Source organism: Myotis yumanensis, unplaced genomic scaffold (assembly GCF_028538775.1).
Source record: "Myotis yumanensis isolate MYYU_CA2020_CCGP unplaced genomic scaffold, mMyoYum1.0.hap1 SCAF_19, whole genome shotgun sequence".
In the NCBI taxonomy this organism is placed as follows: Eukaryota; Metazoa; Chordata; class Mammalia; order Chiroptera; family Vespertilionidae; genus Myotis; species Myotis yumanensis.
Genome location: NW_027223770.1, coordinates 22,268,343 through 22,291,984, shown reverse-complemented (window position 1 = coordinate 22,291,984; position 23,642 = coordinate 22,268,343). Strand labels below are relative to the sequence as shown.

The following is a 23,642-nucleotide window of genomic DNA, read 5'->3' as shown; positions in this document are numbered from 1 at the left end:
AGACCTCTCTGAGCCTCAGTCTTCCCACCCGTGCAGCAACCAGAAGGCAAGAGCCCTCTCTCCGTGGGCTGAAGCCAAAGACTCTCCAAGATGCGTTTATGAAAAAAGGCAAGTGGCCGCTCTGTGGGTTCAGCAGAAACCCTCGCCCCGAGAATCCCCTGGGAGCGTCTACAGCGAACAAAGGCGGACCCCACCCCCGAGATCCCAATCGAACTGGTCTGGGGTGAGGCCCCTGCATCGCCTTCTTTTAGGGGGGCTACTCCCACAGGCAACCAAAGCTTCAACCACTTGCTCAGAATGCTCTTTTGTGGGGCGAAAAAAATGAGGCAAAACCAAGAATATGCATTCCTACTTGCTTGTATTTTCAGAAAGAAACGCTAAAGGAATTTGCACAAACAAGAATGGAAGTAATTACTGGGTGGGGAGGGATGGGAAGATGGGGAACGAGAGGTATGGGGGAAGTTTCACCCCATACCTTTCAATATTTTGAGAGCCATGTGAAAACATTCTGTCTTCCGAAACGAAAATAAGTAATTTAATTCCATGAAATACAATAATCGGGCGTGGGACAAAGTTTCGATAAATGTTAGTTAAGTGAAAAAAAGAAAGAGAGAAAGGAAGGGAAGAAGGGAGGGAGAGGAGGAGGGAGGGAGGGAGCACTTTAATTACAATCACACCCATGCACCGTACATGAGCGGAACTGGCTGTGAATCATGAAGTCCTCACCAAGGAAGCAAAGATGTGCCTCAAAATGATCAACGACATACATCCTGCTTCTGACCCCCAGACTGGAACCAACCCAATTGTCCATCGACCAGAATCTGGATAAAAAAGTTGGGGCTCAATCCCATAATAAGATACTTTGCAGCCACTCAAAATAACGAGGTAATAGAACTGTTTTTTACTGTTAAGTTAAAAAAAAAAAAAAAAAGGGCACATTGTCAGATGCTCTGAAGAATGTTGCCGTGTTTCCTAGATGGGATGCACTCTGCGTTACCTCTGTCTGTGTCTAGCCCAGGGCTCCTGGGCCTGGGAGCCGCATTTGTCGCCGTGAGGCTGATGACTGTCTGCAGTGGGGCCGTCCTGGGCATTGGAGGGGCTGGGCGGCACCCCTGGTCTCCAGCCACTAGATGCCGGGATCATACTCTCCCCCAGTTGTCACAACAGAGAAAGTCTCAAACTTTGTCAAATGGGCCCTGAGGGCCAACTGTGCAAGACTGAGAAGTGTGAATGGGCCTGGAGGGGCGTGCCCCAGTTCCTGCACCAGACTCATCCTTTCAGGGAAGATTTTCTAAACCGTCTGTTTCTATAATATTTTAGGTTTTACACAAGCATGCACTACCTTCTGCAATAAGGAAAATACAACGATTATAAGTAAACATATATATGACTGACAATCTGTCGTGTAGAAGAGTCCCACAGGACATCAAAAACTGCCCCATTGGCTGCATCTGGGGGACGGAAAAGGGGATGGGGTCCCAGGGGAACACTATTTTAGGCACTTTTTGTAAGGTCTGAATTTTCAGCAACCAACGTTGTGCACTTCTGTATTGCTTGTGTGGGTTTTCACTTTCGAGATATCTTTGGGCAGGAGCGGAGAGCAACGGGAGCTGGTCCAAGGCCTCCCAGTCCTTAGTGAGGAAACGGATCCCCTGACAACAGCGCTGCTGGGCCCGCACACCCGGGGCGGGCGTCCAAGGCCGGGCGGGCCCTCCACCCTGCGGGCTCCGCTGCCAGCAGGGCCCCGAGAGGCACTGCAAACAGCCTCCGTGTCGCATTTCCCTGGTCTCCTCCCTCTCCCCGCGCTCCCACAAGAACCCCGGGGGTGGGGACAGGTGTCTCCCCTCTCGAGAAGCACCTGTGCAGAAGCCAGGGACAGGCCCTGAGCTCATGCCCAGTGGGTGCCCGGCGCGTGCTGGGTGCTTTATCTCCGTTCAGCCTAGGAACAGGACTTGAGGCAGGGATCCCTGTTAACTCTGGTGGGGAAACCGAGGCTCAAGGAGGCCAAGTTCCTGCTTTACACACAGCTGGTAAGTGGCAGAGTAGAGAGGTGGGTTCAAAGCCAAACCCCACCCCAACCTTGGGTGAACCTTCATCTCATGATCTCCGTTGAAATAATTCTATTGTAGCATTTCCACAACATCTCTTTCCCAGTTGGACCCCTCTCTCTTTTTAAAAAAATATACATACATATATATATATATATATATGTTTTTATTGATTTTTAGAGAGAGAGGAAGGGAGAGGGATATAGAGATAGAAACATGATGAAAGAAGATCATCGATTGGCTGCCTCCTGCACACACCCCACTGGAGATTGCGCCTGCAACCCAGGCATGTGCCCTGACTGGGAATTGAACTGTGACCTCCTGGTCCATATGTTGACACTCAACCACTGAGCCACACCAGCCAGGCTGTGTGAGGGTTTTTCCTTCCATTACTGAGCATGGAGCCAGGCAGGATGGAAGAGTCTGAACGTTAAAAAGCCTGAAAACAGCCTCGGGCAAAGACAGAAGGAAACCAGAAAATAAGTACTCCAGGTTCCTCGCCCCTTGGACAGGACAACTCGGAAGTGGTCTATGCTGCTCCCCCGAGGCCTCCACTGAGAATGAGGGTTAGTGGCCCAGTGTGGTACCTTCATCACCTGCCTTCCTTTCCCTGCCTCCCCGCTCCACTCCTCTTCCAGCTCCTCTGAGGATCACCTCTTAAAACAATACTTTCCAGAACCTGCTTCTGTGGAAACCCAAACCACAAAAGAGGGATTGCCACACAAGGCTCACATAAGATGGCTCATTCACATACTCAACAAATATTTCTTGAACGTTCACAAAATGTCAAGCAGAATGCTGACCTCTGGGATACAATAATGAACTTGATACAACACACTGGAATACAGCAGGTGCTCAATAAATGATACCTACTGTTATCATCATTCTAGGCCAGAGGTTTCAAACTCGTGGCTAAATGGAGCCAGCAGACACTTTTCTTTTTATTTGTTCGGACTGAACAGAATTTTTTAGTAAGCTGTCCTCATTTCATGGGGAAAAAACCTGGATTGCTTTTTCAGATTCTCTTGATAAACCGGATCTGCCCTCTCAGGACCACCATTCCCACTTGTCAAGAACCAGCAGGAAATGAGCAGCACTTGTCCCTTCAGACAAGGCATGAGCTTTCCATTAGCCACAATCCCCACCACTCCCTAGAGCAGCGGTTCTCAACCTGTGGGTCGCCAACCTGTGGGTCGCGACCCCTTTGGGGGTCGAATGACCCTTCCACAGGGGTCTTGTGATTAATCACTATGCTTTATGTTCAATTTGTAACAATGAAAATACATCCTGCATATCAGATATTTACATGACGATCCATAACAGTAGCAAAATGACAGTTATGAAGTAGCAACGAAAATAATTTTGTGGTTGGGGGTCACCACAACATGAGGAACTGTATGAAAGGGTCGCGGCATTAGGAAGGTTGAGAACCACTGCCCTAGAGTCTCAGACCCGGGCTGACTCTCATTTCCTTACCCACCTGGCCCACGTAGGTTCTGAGTTTGATACCCCTGGCCTTCATGTGTAACCAGCGTCTCACAACACAGGAACGGCCTTCATACTCACCTTTTGACTGTCTCGTGTCCCCGAGTCCCGCCGACAGGGCCCCGTTTTGGTTTCCTTGGCCTCCGAACTCTCCCCAGGGAGGCTGGGCCTCCCTTTGGGCTGCTCTCGCCTCCTCTCTCTGGCTTCCTGCATGATGGACAGGCCCTCTCGGATTTTGGCAGGGGCACCCTTCTCCGAATAGGCCCTTTTGACATCCAGCCGTGACCTGCCACAGTCCTGTGGGTGGTCACCCCACTGGGCCACACGGCCCTCCTCTCCCCGCTCGGTGCATTTCCTCGGGGTCCCTTTCTTCCTGTCCACCGGGGAGGATTTGGCCAACACACCGGCTCCATGGCTGGGGTCCTCCCAGGCGGCTGGGTAATCCTGATGCTTTGCACCGTGATGTTTACTAGCAAAGGCCTTGGCCTCATCCTCAGTGATTCCTGAGACCTTCTTCCCGGGACCCCAAGGGCCGGGAGAGGCCCCTGGCTGTTTTTCAGGAGCCCCGGGCGGCAGAGCCCACAGAGGAGAGCTGAGTTTGGGGCTCGGGCTCGTGGCGGCCCCCGGGCTCTCGACCAGCTGCCTGCCAGAGGCTGGACTAGAACCGCGGTTTGTTTCAGCAAAACTGGCTTGCTTCCGGGGACCCTCATCTTCGGGCCCCTCCTTCAGGCTCCTCCGCCTCCGGTCCACCCCGCCTCGCTGGCCTGGCCGCTCCTGGGCCCAGCCAGGCTCTGCGGGCAGCCCCTCCGTCCGCTCTGGAGCCTCCTGCTTCTTGTACTCGGCCATCAGGGCGTCTATGTCAAGAACACTGGATCTGTAGCCACCTGTGACTTTGCCCGGGGACGTCTCGCTGATCACCTCGCTCCTCCTTCTGACGAGGGGGTCCCCGGCTTTGGGGCAACTCTGGAAAGCCGGGATGGTTTGGGGAGCGCTACTGGGGGACGTCTTGCTCCCACCTTCCCTCCAGTCATTCTGAAACCCAGTGCAGCCTTCTGGTCGCCGATGGACACACACAGCGTCTGCATCGAAGATTCTCTCGGTGGAAAGATCCAGAATCCTGTCCCCAGGAGGCGATGAAACATCTGTTGGCTTGAGCGTGTTTGAAAAGCCGGCGCTGTCACGCTCTCTGCCCGGCGCCCGGCTCTTACTGCCCACGGTCTCTAGTGGCTCTTCAGGGTTGGGAGAAACCAACGTGGAAGTTAAAGGATGAGGCGATGGAGGCGGAGCTATTTTTCTAGAATGTTCCGTCAAGCTTTCGGGCCCTGGCTTAACAACACCCTTTGCTTTTTGAGCATCGGGAATCTGATATGTCACCGCAAAAAAGGTGGCCTTGGGTTCCCCAGACGGCCCTGGCCTCACAGCTGGAAGGGCCGGGTCCTGGGCCTCCACGCTGGTACGGGATGGCTGCCGTTTCCTCACGGCGCCCGCGGTGGGGCTCAGATAATCGGGGCCCGACTGCTCCCCCTCTGAAGCCAGGAAACTGAACTCCTCAAACTTCACGTCGTGGGGCAATGTCCGCCGTCTCCACTTCTCGAATCTCTGGTCCCCGGGGGTCCCCCTCCGCATCCTGACTTCAGGCTCCGGGGCCGGGGCCGGCCTCCACTCACCCTCCCTGGCAGCCACCACTCGGGGCCCTTTCTGCACAAGCCCGTCGGGGGGTGGCCGTGCTCGGAGGTCCGAGGGCTCAGCCTTGGCTCTGGAAGGGGCGTCGGGAGGGCAGCCGCGGGGAGCAGCCCTTTCTCCCGCCGAAGCACAGCCTCCTGGCTTGTTCCTGGCCCCTTCGGGCCCCTGGTGCTGGGCCTCGCTGCTGGCGGCCTGGACAGTCCTCGCACCGGCGGCCTCAGGGCCACAGGGCCTGGCCGAGCGCTCGCTGGGGACCACAGGGCTCACGGCCGAGCCGCTGTCATCGCTGACCACCAGAGTGGCTCTGTGCCAGCTCCCGGCCGCCCCACCTCTCCACTTGGGCGACAGGCCGCTGCCCCCGAATGTGCCCTGCGGCTCTCGGGGGTCCGGGATGGGCCCGCTGACCTCCTGTGTCCCTTGGGCTTCCCAAAGCAGACTGGCCCTTTGGACGGAGCCCGCCTGACTGTCCGGCCTGCGCTCTGGGTCGGCAGGGGCGACCTCGGGGGACAGCTGCCTCCCCTTCAGCGAGAGACGGGACCTGCCGCTGCCGCTCCGGAGCTCCACGGCTTTCTCCTCCGGCGCCGCGGGGACAGCCTCACTGTGTGCACGCTCCCCCACTGTGTGCATGACGTCGTACTTGGGCTCAACCCTCTGTGACCTGGGAGGGTGCTCCAAGCCCTTCAGGAAGGGGTGGCTACTGCGTTTCTCGCCCAGAAGGGGCCTTTCCGGGAGAGGCGTGTGATCCTGTTTGGGGTCACCATTCAAGAGGGGGGTCCGTCCCCCTCTCTCAGTGTCAGGGTTTTCCGACCAAGAAAGGGAGTTCTCTTTCTTGAGGGTCGTCTTTTCTGGAGGGTCCTTCCCCAGCCACGAGCCTCTCTTGGGCCTGAGTCGGGGCTCCAAGACGTGGGTCACAGAACCAGGGGCTGTGGCTGGGGGATAGCGTCCCGACTGGTCAGCCACCGTGTGTCTCTCCACGTGATGCTCAAACACTGTGGCCCTCACGGTCTGGAAGCTCCCCTCGTCTTCCGGGGCGCCGTCCGAGGAGCTCGGGGCCCCCGCCGAGCCTGCCCCACAACAGCTGCTGGGAACCTGGTTAGAACTGTCCTTCCGCGGTGCCTGCCTGGACTTCTCCCCGGGCGTCCCCAGCTTCCAGGGGCTCCTTGGAGTAGATGCTCCGTCCAAACCAGGCCCTTCCTTTTGCTGAAAAAAAAGAAAAAGAAGAAACTTAAGTTAAAGGATTCGAAATGGAAAGGAAGAGGGGAGGTCACTGAAATGGCTGCTTTTAAAATCATAAACTGTAACAATTTAAAGACGGAACCATCCAATGTGGGTGAGGATGTGGGGAAATGGACACTCTTGGACGCTGCTGGAGAGAAAGTAAAAGTCGTGCCGACTTTTGGACAATTCAGTGTATCTGAGAGCAAATGAACAGATAACGTGAGTGCCCGTCTGAAAGGCGGTGGCAAAGTCCATTTTAATCCATCCAAACGATGGAGGACCACACAGGCCCTTCCACCCCCAGGAGGATGGGCCCCACTGTCCTAGCACCCAAGACACACAAAACATCCCTTCGATGGGAGAAAGCAGCTGCAGGACAGTATCTTTATGATTTAAGACCATTTTTTAAAAAACTACACCTGCCCTAACCAGTTTGGCTCAGTGGATAGAGCATCGGCCTGCAGACTGAAGGGTCCCAGGTTCAATTCCAGTCAAGGGCATGTACCTTGGTTGCGGGCACATCCCCAGTAGGGGGTGTGCAGGAGGCAGCTGATCGATGTTTCTCTCTCATCGATATTTCTAACTCTCTATTCCTCTCCCTTCCTCTCTGTAAAATATCAATAAAATATTTTTTTTTAAATAAAATAAAAATAAAAAACTGCACCTGTGTGTATACACAGGTAGATGGACAGTGGAGTAAAGATATAAATCAAATTGTGAGTAGGAGGAAGGAATAAAGATGAAAAAAAATCATCTTTTAATCCGACATACTTTGGTTCTGTTTGATTTTCATAACATGCATGTACTACTTAGTAATTTTTTTAATCTTTTTTTTTTTTTCCTGTTAGAGCTAAGTCTCCTTCAGCAAGTTAAAAAAGAGAATTAACCATAGGACTCACCAATTCCATTCCTGGGTATGTAACCCAAAGGATTAAAAGCAGGTGGTCAGGGCACATACAACACTCAACCGATGAATGCATAAGTAAGTGGAACAACAAACAAATCAATGTTTCTCTCTCCCCCGCCCCCCCCCCACTTCCTCTCTCCCTAAAGTTAATTTTAAAAAAGAAAAAAAGTTTTCAAACATATACAAAATTACAGAGATAATAATAAGTTCGCCTCAACCTATTCCCTAAATTCAACAATAACATTTCACCCAACTTGCTTCACGTGGCTCTTTTTGTTCCTGCCATTAGAGTATTCTGATGTGACTACAAGGAGTTCTATTTGCAATGGGCCCCAAACTGGAAACAACCCCAATATCCATCAGAGGATGAATACGATACACTGTGGTTGACCCATACAATGGAATACTACTCAGCAAAGAAAAGGAGTGAATTATTAATACACACTACAATGTGACGAATCTCAAAATAACTATTCTGCGTGAAAGAAGGAAGACCGAGGGGGTCAAAAAGAGCACTGGTTCCATTTATAGGACAATGTAGAAAATGCAAACGAATCTATTGCAACAGCAAGCAGGTCAGTGGTTGCTCGGAGGAGGAGGAGGCGGAGGGAGGGACTGTGAGGAGGAGGGAACCTGGGTGTGCCGATGCCGGTTATCTGGGCTGTGATGGCACCTTCACAGGTGTGCAGGACACATGTCGAACTCTCCACCTGTACGCTTTCCACGTGTGTTCGCTGTAGGTCAGTGATACCTCACTTAAGCTGCTTCAGAAAACTACAAGTCTGCTGAAGGGATCATCCACAACCCAGTTAAACGCTGGAGTTCTTTTATGAGTTTTTCCTTACCAAATGAACTAAATAAAGATACTTTTTGAGCAATTTAACTTCCCTCCTGTGGCTGCTAGGTGAAAGTCAGGGTTGAGAAGGAAGCAGGGACCATAATTAGGGAAATTGAAGGGGTTTCTATGAACATTTTTTAAGCTTTATTCATTTCTTTTAATAATATATTTTTATTGATTTCAGAGAGGAAGGGAGAGGGAGAGAGAAACATCCATGATAAGAGAGAAGCATGGATCAGCTGCCTCCTGCACGCCCCCTATTGGGGATCAAGCCCGTAAACCTGGGCATGTGCCCTGACCGGGAATCGAACCTGTGACCTCCTGGTTCATAGGTCGATGCTCAACCACTGAGCCACGCCGGCCGGGCAGCTTTATTAATTTCTTAACAAAGCAGGCATTCTCACAGAGGAAATCCATGCCCCTTTCCCTCTGTGCACAGAAAAAATACAGACCTGGCGATCGCGTTTGTAAAAAGCATTTAAGACGAGGGAATGGGGGCTCGTGGCTAGCGTGCTGGAAGGGACGTTAACAGTCCCGGCATTGGGCATTCGAGGGAAAACTGTCTTATTGTTTGTGAGATTCTTTCTGGGTCTCGCAGGTCAGAAAAGCCCTTCCGGTAAGTGTAGCTACCAAACACAGCGACTCCTCACCTTTTCTCTCGGCTCCTTAGCAAGCTCGCCACTCGGCTCCGAGCACCTCTCATACTTGACTTCACTGCTTGAAGCTGAACTTGAAAACCTGGGACAGAGATCCAGGTACAGAGATCCAGGTTACGTGGCTGGGCCAGCAGCGACGACTCCCTCCATCCCACACCCCACAGCCAGCTCAGGGTGGAATCGGAGATCATCCAAGCAACAGTGCCCGATTTGCTTTGAGAAAAGACATTTCCTTTCTGGTCACCAGACCAACAGAAAAGGGCCCAGGAGGGATGGCCTACCTCAGACACAGCATCACTGGGGTACCAGGAGCCCCAGGCTGGGGGGAGGAGATCTGGGTGCTAATGCCAGCTCTACCAACTTCCCACCGCGGGAGCTTGGGTCAGGCTTGTGACCTCACCTGAGCCTCTGTCTCTTCATCTATAAAATGGGGATAATTAACACCTCCCCATCGCCTTTTGTAGGGCGGATAGGAGGCTACCCCAAGCCCTAATAGCTACCTGAGGGCGTTCAGGGAAGACCCAGGATGCCCCGGGAGGAATAATTAATGGTTGTTGTTAGCAACCACAGCCACAACAGCAGCCCCACTGCACACCGGTCACGGGACTGGACTGGGGGGAATGTGTGGCGGCACGGGCCTGTCTCTGCCTCCCCGGGTGACTTTGGCCAAGTTATTGTCCAAGTTATTGTCTCTGGGCCTGTTTTCCCGAAAGGGGAGTTCTGAAAAGCTCCTTAGAGTGGATGCCTAAAGATTAGTTTGCGGCGGGGGGGGGGGGGGGGGGGGGGGGGGGCGGGAGGCTGCAGAGGAAAAGAAAGGAGAGAGAAATCAAACCTCTGAAACCTGACCCACACTTGCACACCTGGAGCCTCAGTTTATCCATCTGTCTAGTGGGATTAATCCAAAGCACTGCAGGGAGAGGAGGCCTGTGAGGTCCCTGATACTGGTGCCCCTTTCTCTGTTATATGAGCCCAGGGGTTCTCAGGCCCTCACATGAGAATCACCCCGGAAGCTCTAAAAACAACCAAGCGAGGAGCCCCTCTCCCTCGACCAGTGATGGCGAACCGATGACATGCGTGTCAGAGGTGACACGCGAACTCATTTTTTTGGTTGATTTTTTCTTTGTTAAATGGCATTTAAATATATAAAATAAATATCAAAAATATAACTCTTTGTTTTACTATGGTTGCAAATATCAAAAAATTTCTATATGTGACACAGCACCGGAGTTAAGTTAGGGTTTTTCAAAATGCTGACACGCTGAGCTCAAAAGGTTCGCCATCACTGCCCTAGACCCACTGAATCAGGATCTCGGGAGGTGGGACCCAGGCGCTGCTATTTTTTCCCGGTGATTCTAAATGCTGAGAGCACCAGTCTAATTCTGGCCCAGCTGGCTGCCCTAGTTCCCAGGGCTGGGAGGGCAGTCTGCCCAGAGGTCCTGTCCCCTGGAAGCTCCATCCCTAACAGAGGATGTCAGTGGCATGCATGTCATCACTGAGCCAGTGGACACGCCCAGTGGCATCTCCCTAGTTGTAAGCAAGAAGTCATTTGTGGGAAAACAAAGGCACAAGAGATATCAGAGGCCGGGAGAGCTTAGAAAATGACCACTAACTAACAGGGCTAATGATATCATTTAAAGCTACAAAGCATCGAGGGCTTTCCACGGGCAGAGGGATTCTCAGTATTATGCTCTGGGTCTCTACCTTTAAGAAAGGTCTTAGTATCATGAGATGAAGAAACCGAGGCTCAAGATATCTTGACCCATCTGGTTTTATTTTGCCGGTCACTCGTGGAGGTTTCGGCCGTATGTTAGGTGACCACAGACTTTAGGAGAAGAAAGCTTAGCTATGGAGACAGGCTGAGCTGGAATACATCGACTTCCTCATGGTCCTTCATCTTTCCTATCCCAATCTGTGAAATGGGCACAACATTTCCCCAGTGCAAAGATGAGAAGAGACAAGAAAACCGAGCTCCTGGCCCCACTGCTGGCACACGCCTCCTCTGAGAAATGGCAGCTCACGCCACTTCCTCTTGAGGCTGCGGGTGAACCCAGAGAGGGTGCCCAGCACGGACCTGGGGCCTGCAGTGCCTCATCCCAGGGGGGGCCTCTGGTGGGTGGTTTGAGGCAGCTTGGGGACAGAGTGAACCCCATGAGATGTTCCCACTCACAGTTTGGTCATATCCGCCGACAGTGGCCGAGCCTGGAACGCCCGTCTCCTGACCTCCGGCTTGACCTTGGAGCTCTCGGTGGCCCAGCCTTTGATCCGATCCTGGACGCTCAGTCCCGCTTTCTCAGGCTCTGGAGCAGCCGATGGGGACTCAGGGGTGGCCAGTGGGGGTTCAGACCCCACGGCCAAGGCGCTTTCCTCCCCAAACAGGCTGAGGCGCTTCTTGACGCTGCCCCTGGAGACCCACTCTCCCCGGGTCCGGATTTCCCCATCGGACGCTCTGCTCTTGACCTCCGCGCTCTCTCGGCCTTTGCTCGGCCTGGGCGAGGGGGACTCGGGAGCCTTGTCTGGCTCGGTGTCCAGCCTGGCTTTCTCTTCCCCGGGCTTCGGGTCATCTGAGGGGGTGACCCTGGCCGAGCCCCCCGCAGTTCTGAGGCCGCCCAGCTCGGCCTGCTTGGAAAGCGCCTTCTCCTTCCGTTCGCGGATCTTCTTGGCCACCTCCAGGAAGTCGGCATCTGGGTCGGGGAGGGGAGCCTCTGCTTTGACCGGACACTCCCCGTCCACGCGGGGCTCCGGGTGGGGCCTCTCGGGTCCCCTGCGCTGGCTGGAGGGACCTGCGGCGGCCTCGCCAGCGGCCTTCCTCAGCGAGGCCTCTCTGCTCTCGAACGGGGCCGTGAGATCCATGGACAGAGGCCGGGGCCTCCTCACCCACGTCTTCTCGGGCGGGGTGGGGGGCGCTTTCCCCCCCACAGCCGCCCCGCCGGGGCCCGGCCTCTGAGGCTGGATGGAGTCCGTGAAAATCGCAGACACGGGCCTTCTCTTGGGGCGAGGCTGGGGCTCCCCCGCGGGGCTGTCCGTGTCCCCCACGCTGCTGGCCTTGGAGAGGGGCTCCCTGGGGCCCGTGTCCTCTCGGGGGGCGGCCGGCCTGGTGTCCTGTGACAGAGAGGCCGGTCGGGGCAGGGTCCCCCCAGGCCTCCGGGCAGGCAGGGCGGGCTTGGCGGCCACTTCAGGCCTCGAGCCCGAGGGGGGCTCCTGAGACACCCCCGCCTTGGCCTCGGGGGCCCCCTCGCTGAGCCCCTTGCCCAGGACAGGGCCGGCTTTGGTGGTTTCGAAGAGGAACAGGGCGCTGGCGCTGGGCCGCAGGAACGCGGCCTTGGGGAACAGGGCCGAGCCGCTGTGCAGGCCCTCGCCGCCCGCCTCCTGCCCCCCCAGGCTGGGCATCTTCTCGCCCGGGTCCTTTGCCGCCGCGTCCTGGGGCGACCCACAGGAGGGAGAGGGCCTGGCCGGGCTGGGCCCCGGGGACTTCACGGCAGGGGCCTTCTCCTTGAAGAAGGGCTTGGGGGCGAGTCTGGGCAGAGGGAGCAGGCGTGCGGGGCTCCTGAGGGGGCTCTTTCCTTCCAGGAGCCGGGCCGAGGGGGTCCCTGAGGGGTCGCCCGCCTGGCGGAAGTAGGTCCGCGTCAGGGTGTCCTCCTTGGCGATCTCACCGAGGCCTGGCACTCCTGGCAGAGGCGTGATGGAGCCGACCTCCACCCGCGTCACCATGGTTACGGTTGTGGATCCATGGGGATTCAAAACATCCGAAATGGAGAAGCCACTGCTAGAAAAAAAAAGGGAAATTTAAAATTCAGTCAGCGTCCGGTTGGGTCGAAGCAGCTGGAGCCCCGAGTTCTGGACAACAACTCCCCACTGACTTCGCCGGGCAAGCCAGGGCCAGTCCCCCTCCATCCCTCTGAACTGCGGGCTGTTTCTGAAGTTCCTTCCAGATCAAAGGGCAGGGGGAAGGCGCCAACATTCTCCAGGACTTTCCCCTGCGCTCAGCTCAAGGTAAGGAGGGCTTATCTCTGCTGTGCAGATAAGGGAGTCGGCTCAGAGAGGCCAAGGACTGGCCTGAAGTCACTCAGAGAGCAAGAGGCAACGTCAGGATGTGATGCTCGCACTGCGAGCTCCTGGCATCAGCACCCCTGACAGCACCCTGAAGTTCCCGGTCTCCTGTCACCATGTTCCCACTTCAGAGCTGGCCCACCCGGCCTCAGGCATCCCAGCTGAACCCCTCACCAGCCTGTGTGGGGTGCCAGGCTCAGAGAGGGTAAGTGGCCAGCCCCAGCTCACACAGCTGCCCAAAGCCAGAGCCCCTGAGGTCACAGGGGTGGTGGGTGGCCCACAGAGCCCAAGCCTCAGCCCCCGACCCCACGACCCCACGGCCGGCCCTTTATCTTCCCCTCGCCCACCCTTCCAGATGCCTTCAGAAGTGCCACCTTGACTTTTCACTCACCTACGGTTCCTATTTGCCTTTGGGCTCTTTTCTAGTGGATGCCTACTTCTCGCTGGCTGCCTTCATAGTCTCAGTAAGAGTCACAGCTCATGGCGAGGGCACACAGACCACGAATGAGGGCTTGAGGTAAGCCGAGGGCTCCCTGTGTTTTAGAAATCATATCGTCCTCACAACGCTCCGAGGTGGGTACGATGTTTACCAGACCTCATTATGTGGCTCGGGCACAGCCCCTTGTCCGTCCAGCTATGTATGACCTGCTCTCTTAAAGCAGGAGCCCTCTTCTCTCATTAATCCTCCGACAACACCAAGGGGCAGGTATGATCGGTCTCTCCATTACAGAGGTAAAGGGAAAGGGCCCAGAGAGGTCGTCTGACTTGTCTACATCACACAGCTAAAACTCGACCTCAGGTCCTCAATCCATTCAACTCTGCCTTTTTGAAAAATTATGTTTTATTCCTTGCTGGTCTTAAAAAGTGACAGACGGGTCACTGCTCTTGATTCCTCCCCCACCCTGTCCCCACCTTCAAACCAGTGTCCCCTTTCCCCGAAAACCTGCCCCCACCTAGATGGACTAACATTGGAAGGGGTTTCAGTTCGATGCAAGCCTCCCGCTCCCCTCCCGAGGCCCCGCACGGCTGCCCCCGGCTCTGACTCACTCGGCAGCCTGCGGGAGAGAAAGGCAGACAGATTTTGATATTTTTCTCTTCCTTACACGCTCGATGGTGCTAACAGATTCCTTCTCCCCAAACCGGAGAACGCTGTCTAGACACGTCAGAAGCAGAAGAGAGAGACAGAGATGGAGAATCAGGGAATCTGACAGGGAGAATTCTACCTGCAGTGACACTGGGGGTCCTGCCCGCAATCAGGGCTGTCCACCTTCAGAGCCAGCCCCCGTGACCTCTGGCCGCCCTGCCCAGGGTCACAGACACAGCCCGAACATGAGACACGGCAATCACAGGACTCCAAGGACAGAGAGAAAATTCCCGGCAGAACTCGCAGGCGCCCTCCACCCCCTGGACACTCCAGCCCCACTTACCCGAGCCGGCAGGCCCTGGCTGGGGATGTGTGACCGCCAGAGAAAGCCAATGGTGTCACATCTCATCGCCAGCAGGGCTGCCCCCACGCTCCCATGGCAGGAGCCCGTGGGGGATGGGGGTAAGAGGGGGGAAGACTCGTCCCTGCAGGCTGGGTTTCCGCAGGACTGGGGAGACAGGGACGGCAGCCTCGGTTCCAGCGATTTGTGCACAGACGGTACAAAAGCTCTGGAGCTCCAACTGCGTCCGCTGGCATCTCCCCCAGCCTGTCAAACTCACGCTCCTTGCGGCTTTTCAATAGCGCAGCCTTACATATACATGCGCATAAACAGTGCTGAGTCCACAGTAGGTGCTCAGTAAAAACTCCCCCGTTCCTCTGATACATGTTTACTGAGCACCTACTATGTGCACAGAGGTGAACAAGAAACATCCCCTGCTTTCGGGGGAACTCACAGTCTTGTGTGGGAAACACACATGCAATGGGCAACAAGCATCCATCATGGTCTATAAAGGGGTACATGGGAGCGCAGGGCGAGGAGGGTTAACCGCCTAGAGTTGGCAGTGGTGGTTCTGGAAGGCTCCCTTGGTTTAGTGGAGGTGACTCCTGAACACTCAGGTGCTGGCTGATTTGGGAGCTGTTTCTCCTGGTTCTCCTGCTCAGTAGTGTTTGTACGTTGCATCTCTTGGTGGTTCTCAAATGCTGCCTCAGGGCCTTTGCACATGCTGTGCCTGCTCTCTGAGAGACTCCTCTTGTGCAGGCACAGGCCCACCCCTAAGATCACAGCTCAGACATCCCTGTCCCTCTCCAACCTAGTACAATCTCCCTCTTACATATCCATGGAGCCCCACAGATACTCGGCAGGCTTCATCCATAGCTACACGGTTACATTTAATAATAGTGCTTTAGTTCCCTGGTAAGCCCCCAGAGGGCACCCTCAATCCCCAGTAGTCAGCACAGTGGCCTGGCCCATCATAACACCAAATACATAATTACTGAGTGTGAGAGAGAGAGAGAAACATCGATGTGAGAGTGAAACATTGACTGGCTGCCTCCTGCACACCCGCTACCAGGGTTTGAGCCCGCAATCTTTCGGTGGACAAAACGACACCCAATCAACTAAGCCACACAGGCCAGGGCGAGCCATCTCTTTTTTTAATCATCATGGAGGTCGCGCTGGGGGACAGACCGGGTGCAAGGCTGGCCTGGGAGGTCAGGAGGCTGCACTAGACCAGGAGACACAGGATGTCAGTCAGACCTCAAGCACCTGGAGCAGAGGGTGGGGACCCGTACGTCTCTGCTTTTGCTAAACCTGCCAAGTCCCCAGGCTTGATTTCACTGAACTGATTTGCAAAATTTAAAATTCCATTTCCTATGATTTCATGCAGAGAAAACCATTTTCCCTGGGAATTGAGTCACCGAGACCAATAGCTGCTGAAATTCGACAGGTATCTCTCAAGGGCATTCACTCATTCTTCCATCCTTCTGACCCTCCTCCCACAAACCAGGCCCTGGGCTCGGTGCTGGGGGTGCAGCCACGGAGCTCCAAGTCTCCGGGGAAATCCAAGAGAAGCGCACCGGGAGGAGGCCGGAGAGCTGCTTCCATTCAAAACCCAACAGTTTGGCAGCTTTTCCGCTCAGATTCAGAGGCGTTGATTCATTCTAGCAGCTGTTGCCAATTCTTCATAACTATACCCTCAAATCCGATCTGGGAGCTCACCAGTCATTCACTCAGCCATCTCTGGGTGCTGTTCCCTGGGAATGCCACCATCTGGTGAGGGGTGCGAGCCAGTCCTGACACCCTGCAGTATCTTCCGGAATGTGACCCGGCCTCCCCAGTCTGCATGTGTGCGGGGCACTGTGCAAAGGGCCACGTGCATGCCCGGGGCCTCCCAGAGGAGCCAGGACGCAGGAAGTGTGTGTGGTTCATCCATCCACAGGCCCCAGATGGAAACAGCCCAGTGCCTCACGTCACTGGAATGCAGGCATCCTCTCTTCTCTATCCCCATGGCTGCTTCCTTAGCTCATTCATTCATTGAGGACCCACTATGTCCTGAGTTCTGGGGACACATATCCAGAAAGCTTTGTTCCTGTGGAGCTGATAGTCACGGAAAGGGGAACAGGCCCTGGCCAACGACACACCTACGTTGCAGGTTTGATCCCCAATCAGGGCACACATTAAGAAGCAACCAATGAATGCACAGCTAAGTGGAACAACAAATCAACCTCTCTCTCTCTCTCTCTCTCTCTTTCTCTCTCTCAAATCAAAAATTAAACAAAATTTGTTTGAAAGAAGAGGGGAACATAAATGAACATAAATAAGCAAGATGTACAGAATGTTAGATACATGACAATAAAGGAGAGAGTGGCCAGGGGAAAACTTCACTGAGAAGAGACATTTAAAATCTGCCCTCCCCGCTGACATGCCTCCAATCTGCTCTCCTAGCAGCAGCCAGAGCGATTCTGACTGGCGAGCACCACCATGTCACCCCCCTGCGCAAAGCCCATGCAGTCTCCCCACCGACCTCTGGATAAACGTCAAACTCCTTCCCTGAGGCCCGGGAGGATCTGGCTCCTCTTCATCTCACCAGCTTCAGTCTAATGATCGACACCTCCCATCCATCCGTCCGTCTGTCTGTCTGTCTCTCACATGCACTCACATACTTACTTCAGCACAACGACCCCAGACAGGTCACAAGACACGCTGTGCTTTCCTTCACTTTCAAGTCTCCACACTGCCATTTCCTACGACCTGGCTGATCTCTAGCCATCCCTCAATTTTCAGCTCCATGCTGCTGCCTCCTCCAGGAAGCCCTCCCTGATGCCCCAGGGTAGGTTCAGGTGACTCCTGGGAGCCTGGTATCAAACTCCTGGTACTTCTCCCTCGCCCAGCACTGATGGCACACCTGATAACTGCCTCTGTTTCCTCCACTGGACTGGGAGCTCCTGGCTAGGAGGGACCTGGGTCCTGGTCACAGCTGTATTCCCAGGGTCTGACCACCACACTGGACATAAAATCAGTGTGCAAAAAATACGTGAAGGGAGAGCATCCTTGAAAGAGGAAAATAATAATATCCAATGCAGGCGTGGGTGTGGAGAAATTGATATGCTCATCTGCTCCCAGGGCCAATGTAAGTCATAAAAGCAATTTGGCAACATTCACTTCCAACTAATATTTTTTGAGTCAGGCACCCTACCAAGGGACTCTGTGCACTTTCTGCCTTCTCCCATTTAACACTCTCAACAACCTTGTGCCTTTCAAATTATTACCGTTCTACAGATGAGGGAAACGCAGTTCAGAAAGAGCCAGGTCCCACGCTAGTGAAAAGTAGAGCCAGTGTTCAACACTTCTGACTCACATAAACTGTTTTCCCCCAATGTCCCCCACCCCCAAACTGCTTCCCCCACTTTCTCTCCCCGGGGTCCAGGTGCAGCTGCTGGTCCGCAGCAGGAAGAACGTTACAACTTATCTTTGCGCCTCTACCTAAACATCCGCCTTTTCAATTTCCCTGGGCCTGTTCCTTCCTGCTATTTGTGCTATTTCGGAACTGGCTGAAGCACTCCCTGAAACCATTCATCAAGCTGTACTTGGTTTGTTTGTTTTCGCCTAGATCAGGGAGGGGCAAACTGTAGTCTGCCGGCCACATCCGGCCCACGGCCTGTTTCTGTAAATAAAGTTTTATTGGAACACGGCCCATTTATTTGCATACGTGATCTACCAGCTTCTTCCAAGGTCTGAAGACAGAGTTGAGTAGTTGCCTCAGAAGCTGTTGAGCCCAGAAAGCCTGCAGTATTCACGAGGCGGCCTGTTGCAGAAAGGGTTTGGGGACACCTGCTCTAGACGGTGGAAAACTCAGGCCCCTGAGAAACTGGACGAGGATGTGACATTTCCCTATTTATTTATTTATTTTTAAAACCCTCACCAAGGATATTTTGTCCATTGATCTTTAGAGAGGGAGAGGGAGAGGGGAAAGGAGAGGGAGAGGGAAAAGGAGAGGGAGAGGGGGAGGGAAAAGGAGAGAAGGAGGGGGAGGGAAAAGGAGAGGGAGAGGAGGAGGGAGAGGGAGAGAGACAGACAGATATCAACTGGTTGTCACCCACACCCACCCACACCCACCCCGAGGGTTTCAGATCTGCAACCTAGGCACTTGCCCTTGACCAGTAATCGAACCCTTGGCCCTTAGGTCTGTGGGCCGATGCTCTAACCCAGGGGTGGGCAAACTTTTTGACTCGAGGGCCACAATGGGTTCTTAAACTGGACCGGAGGGCCGGAACAAAAGCATGGATGGAGTGTTTGTGTGAACTAATATAAATTCAAAGTAAACATCATTACATAAAAGGGTACGGTCTTTTTTTTTTTTTAGTTTTATTCATTTCAAATGGGCTGGATCCGGCCCGTGGGCCGTAGTTTGCCCACGGCTGCAACCACTTAAGACAGCGGCCAGGGTGACATCCCCCTCTTGAAACCACCCAAAGCTCTTCCACGGCTCTGGCTGTGGCCCAGCCCTCCACCGGATCTCCTCGGGTGTCCCACACGCTAACCGCAGGAAATTCAAAAACGCACATGAGAGCAAGCATGTTTGGCACAGCCCAAGCCCTGGCATTCCGATGCCCATCGACGTGCGCGTTTCCAATGTAAATGGGAACTTTTGGTCAAAAGAAAAATGAAATCAGACCGTGCGTGTTCTTCAGGAACTTGCTTTTTTTCTTTTGGTTGTTTGATGTCAAAATTGGTCCTGGACATCTTTCACATCCTGAGCTGCACGACCTACACAGCCGCTTCTGGTGCTCCTGTGTGCTCCGTGCACACACTCCTCATCAGATCATCCACCCCCACCGCTGGATCGCTCGGCTGTCTCCGATCCCTGGCCATTAAAACCTGCAATGGACACCCACAGGCACTAAATTTGTGCCTAGAAGCGGGCAGGCTGGTTCAAGGGGTGCACATCTTTTTTAGAGCTTTTGATAGATGCAGAATGGACCTGCACACCTAAGGGAAACACATCCCCTGCTGCCTTCATTCAAAGCTTGGAGGTCAGGGTTCTCAACCCATCCCTGGGGCAGACCCAATAAAGATGTCTAATGAGCCATAAACCAGGGCCCCCGGCTGGCCAGGCCCTCACTGGGAGCTTGACTGGTTCTTGTTTATGGCAGAGTCATCACAAACTTGATTGTTAGGGCAATTAGAACTGCTCACAGAGAGTCTGGGTCGAGCCTGGAGGCCATGTCCGGCCTGGCCGTGGACGAGGGGCTAGGAAGGAAGACCCAGCCCGGAATAGCAGAGGAAATTCAATCTCAAAGATCAATTCAACACAGCACACAGCACAATGCGGGATTCAGAAAAACGGGAGACAACACGCTCCCTCTTTAGGGAGGCTGAGGAGTGCATATTGCATTTCAGAAGGAAAAAAAAAAATCATTCCCTCAAAGTACAAATAGATTTCTGAAGGAATTTGCTTCTTTTGGCCCGAGAGCTGGCTTATGCGAAAAGCTCAAACGCTGGGAAGGTCTGGTCATGATGCTCCCTGCTCTAAGATAAATGGCTCCCATTGTCCCTTGCCTTGGACAAGGTCAAGACCACCCCAAAACTAGTTAACCTACTCTGCAGGCCCTGCCTACACTCCCAAATTCCCAAAGGGTTCCGTGACTCGAGTGTCTTTTTCACTTATCCCCTCTCCATGAGAGCCCTTTATCTATAGCACAATTTCCATTTGCCCAGATCCCGCACAACCTTTTAGAACCCTGTTGAGGGACACCTCCTCCAGGAAGCCTATCCTGATTGCCTTCCAACCTTCCTTGGTCATGTTACCTGATTATAATGCCTCGTATCAGAAATAAGCCTGAGGCTCTCCCCCTTGCAAGATTTACAGTCTCTCCTCCCCAGTCCACCCAGGGCACAGACCCCTGCATTCCGGTTTCTGCAAATGCATAAATGAATGAGGGAAGAAATAAAGAGACCATGAAGCCTACGGGAGGGATTTGTGGGTTGGTGGAATATAATTTTGAGGGGGGGGGGGGGGGCAGGACTGAAATTCTTTAAGGCTTAAAGAAACAGCTCTCTGGTGAAGAAATCTGGGAGAGACCGAGATTCAGGGGAGGCCACCCTTACCTATGCTCAAATTGTACCCATTTCACAGCTGGGGAGAGAGAAAGGGAGGGCAACTGGCTAAGTGGATACTATCTGCAAGGCTGCCTAAGATCCAATATCCGCCAGTCATTTACACAAGCGTTGAGGAAAATCGGGGGGCGGACGGGGGAGGGAAGTGCCAAAGAATATAAACCCCAAACAGCATCCCCCCCAAACTAGGGTGCAAGAAAAACCTACAGGATGGCGGAGACTGAACCCATGTCCCAGAGATGTGACAGGCTCAGGCCGCTGCCCCGCCCCCGCCCCGCCCCCACCAGCCATCCCCATTTGCAGGCTGTCATGGCAATCAACCTGCAGGGACAGGTGACAGGGCCCCTCCTGGCTTTCCCAGGAGGATAACTGTGCCTCCCACGCCCTTCAGGCAACCAGTTCCTCCTGGACCGGCTTCTAGCACCTCGTAAACCTGTCAGGGCCTGGCCTGGCAGCCTTGGGGCATGACAGGCAGGCCCTGCTCCTGGCACAGAACCCGGCAGGGGGGGGAGGGCCTTTGCTGGAGATATGTACCCGGCCCCACTACCAGAAGGAGACCCCACCGAGCTGTTCCAAGTCTATTCCATTGCTTTTGTCTTCCCACCTATTAAGTGCTGGGCCCTTGGAAAGCCTGGTATGAATAATTACCATCATCAAATCACTAGTTGAGCCCTGATTTTTGTGCCAAATGGCACCTTAAATGGGTTTCCCCCACTTAATCCACCCTCTGAGGTGGGTCGTAGGATTAGACCCACTTGATGGGTGCAGGTAAGGCCTGGGGAGGTTTAGCAATTTGCCCAAGGGGTGGAGCCACACTCCCCATCCCACCCTATTAATCCTGGCAGCATCAACAGTTGCTGTGTTACTCGTTGCTACCATGGACTGGGCACTGTGCCGAGCGCTCTACCTTTAATTAAATAAATTAAATAAATTTAATTTAAGTCGTTGAAGGGAATACTCTATTTTAATCTGTTCAACAAATGACTTTCTGGGGTTGAGAATGTTATTATCCCCATTTTAGAGGTTGGTAAACTGAGGTTTCAGAAGGTAAAGATTGAACTGAACCACAAATTATTCGCCCGCTGTAAGGAGTCACGACCTATAACGTCACGAGAACAGTTTATTTTGACCTCTCAGTCCCTCTGCCTTAAACACAGGTGGGTAGAGGAGCAGCTTTGGTTAATGAAAGGTTCCGCTTCATGGTGGTTCCAGGAATGAAGCCATACATCCACTCAGGGCACAGAGCATCTGTGGCTTAGACTGAGGACTGCCACATGTCCCCGAGGTCACCCTTGCCCCTCGGCCCCGGGTCCAACACCATTACCAATTGGAACACAGGGCGCTGACCGATCTCTACCCCCAGGGCTGGAATTCTGCGATACATACAAGAGGGGGCAGCCGTTCAATTCCCAAGGTTATAAGGCATTCTCCTGGGATTCGCTGGGGGACATATAATGAGTTACAATGAGTACAATCAATCTTTTACCCTTTCGGCTAAAGGCAGTTACAAAGAGTTTCAGGGGGGAAGCTACAATTAAAAATAAGTTTTAAATTCGCTCCCTGGGAGGCGGGGAAATGGGTGGGTGGGGGACAGAGACGGGAGGGAGATTTCTCACCGCCTACACTTTGGTCACTCCCCCCTCTGAATCTTGCGAGTGTATTGCCTAGCCAAAGAAATAAGTAAGAGTTAAAATGTAAAACACTGAGCTGCAATATGGACCATTAAGATCTCATTTCTCGCCCGGCCTGAGTGGCTCAGTGGTTGAGCGTCGACCTATGAACCAGGAGGTCAAGGTTTGAGTCCCAGTCAGAGCATATGCCTGGGTGGTGGGCTTGATCCCCAGTGGGAGGCGTGCAGGAGGCAGCAGATCGATGATTTTCTCTCATCATTGAAGTTTGTGTCTCTCTCTCTCCTACCCTCTCTGAAATCAATAAAAACATATTTCAAACAAAGATCCTACTTCTCATTTTATATAGATGCACATGGATGGGTATGTAAATATGAATGTATGAATCCTTAGAGAAAGTAACGGAAGAATATATAGGAATTGTTCCGAGAGGTTAACTCTTAAGAGGGGAAGATGAGGCTATAGTTGATTTTAATCTTTTTTCTGAGTTATAATTTTTTAATTTTTACAATAACAACAACAACAAAGTAGGTTCTATTTATTGAGTGTGCAGCCGGTTTCATGTGAAACACTTCACAGGCAAAAACTCATTTCTCCCGGCAACCTCTGAGGCAGGGAGTATTTTACTCCCATTCTACAGATGAGGAAACTGAGGCTCAGAGACACTAAAATCATGAAGCCCACCCTCTCAATTCCTCTGCTGTGCTGCCTTCTGATAAAAACGAGTGTGTTTGTAATAAAGAAAAAGGTTTTTTTTAATGCTAAGTGAAAGCATGAAGGGAAACAGACTGAATTTCTGAACAGAATACGAACCTCAGAGTGTGCAAGCGTTTCTCAAGGAGGGTGCCGCAGACGCCTTCGGTGCCCTGCGCCCTCAGCACTCAGCCCCAATGCAGAAGGCTGCTTCCTGAGGGGCCTGTGATTCACTGTCCGGGGGCGTGGTTTCTATCCTGGGAGCACTGGCCAGAAGTGCCTGGGGCTCAATGCCCAAGGGCAGCTCTCCACCAAACAGACTGGGGGGGAACTGGTGCATCAATCCCAGCTTCCTCCCTCTCTGGGGACATCTCTGAGATGAGTAACCTGCACTGTCTTTTTCTCTTTTTTTTGTATTTATTGATTTCAGAGAGGAAGGGAGAGGGAGAGAGAGACAGAAACATCAATGATGAGAGAATCATGGATTGGCTGCCTCCTGCACGCCACACATTGGGGATTGAGTCCACAACCCGGGCATGTGCCCTGACGGGGAATTGAGTCCACAACCCGGGCATGTGCCCTGACGGGGAATTGAACCGCGTCCTTCTGGTTCATAGGTTGACGCTTAACCACTGAGCCACACTGGCCGGGCTGCACTGTCTTCATAACACTCCATCAGCTCCTTGCCTTCTGTGTCCCACCTCCACTCTCACCACTAGTGCTTCTTGGGGTCACCTCCTCAAAGAACCACGCATGCTCCCATCCGGGCCTCAGGTCTTGATGCTGGGGGAGCCCGACTACAGCACCTCTGGGTGCCCAGCATCTCTGCCTGTGTCCGTGGTTACCAATGGTAACCAGGAGCCCCCTCCTTCCGGTCGCGGTGACAGCTGACTGCCAA

General features: G+C 53.5%; 1 protein-coding gene across 1 annotated transcript in view; it reads right to left on the bottom strand.

Moving 5' to 3' along the window:
- The window catches only part of KIAA1671 (KIAA1671 ortholog), a 119,940-nt gene that overhangs the window by 81,135 nt on the left and 15,163 nt on the right, over positions 1-23,642 (bottom strand). Inside the window, 3 exon segments of the mRNA XM_070399757.1 lie at positions 3,615-6,416; positions 8,830-8,917; positions 11,003-12,598. Of these exon segments, the coding sequence (XP_070255858.1) occupies positions 3,615-6,416; positions 8,830-8,917; positions 11,003-12,543 (4,431 nt within the window). The 5' untranslated portion in view covers positions 12,544-12,598.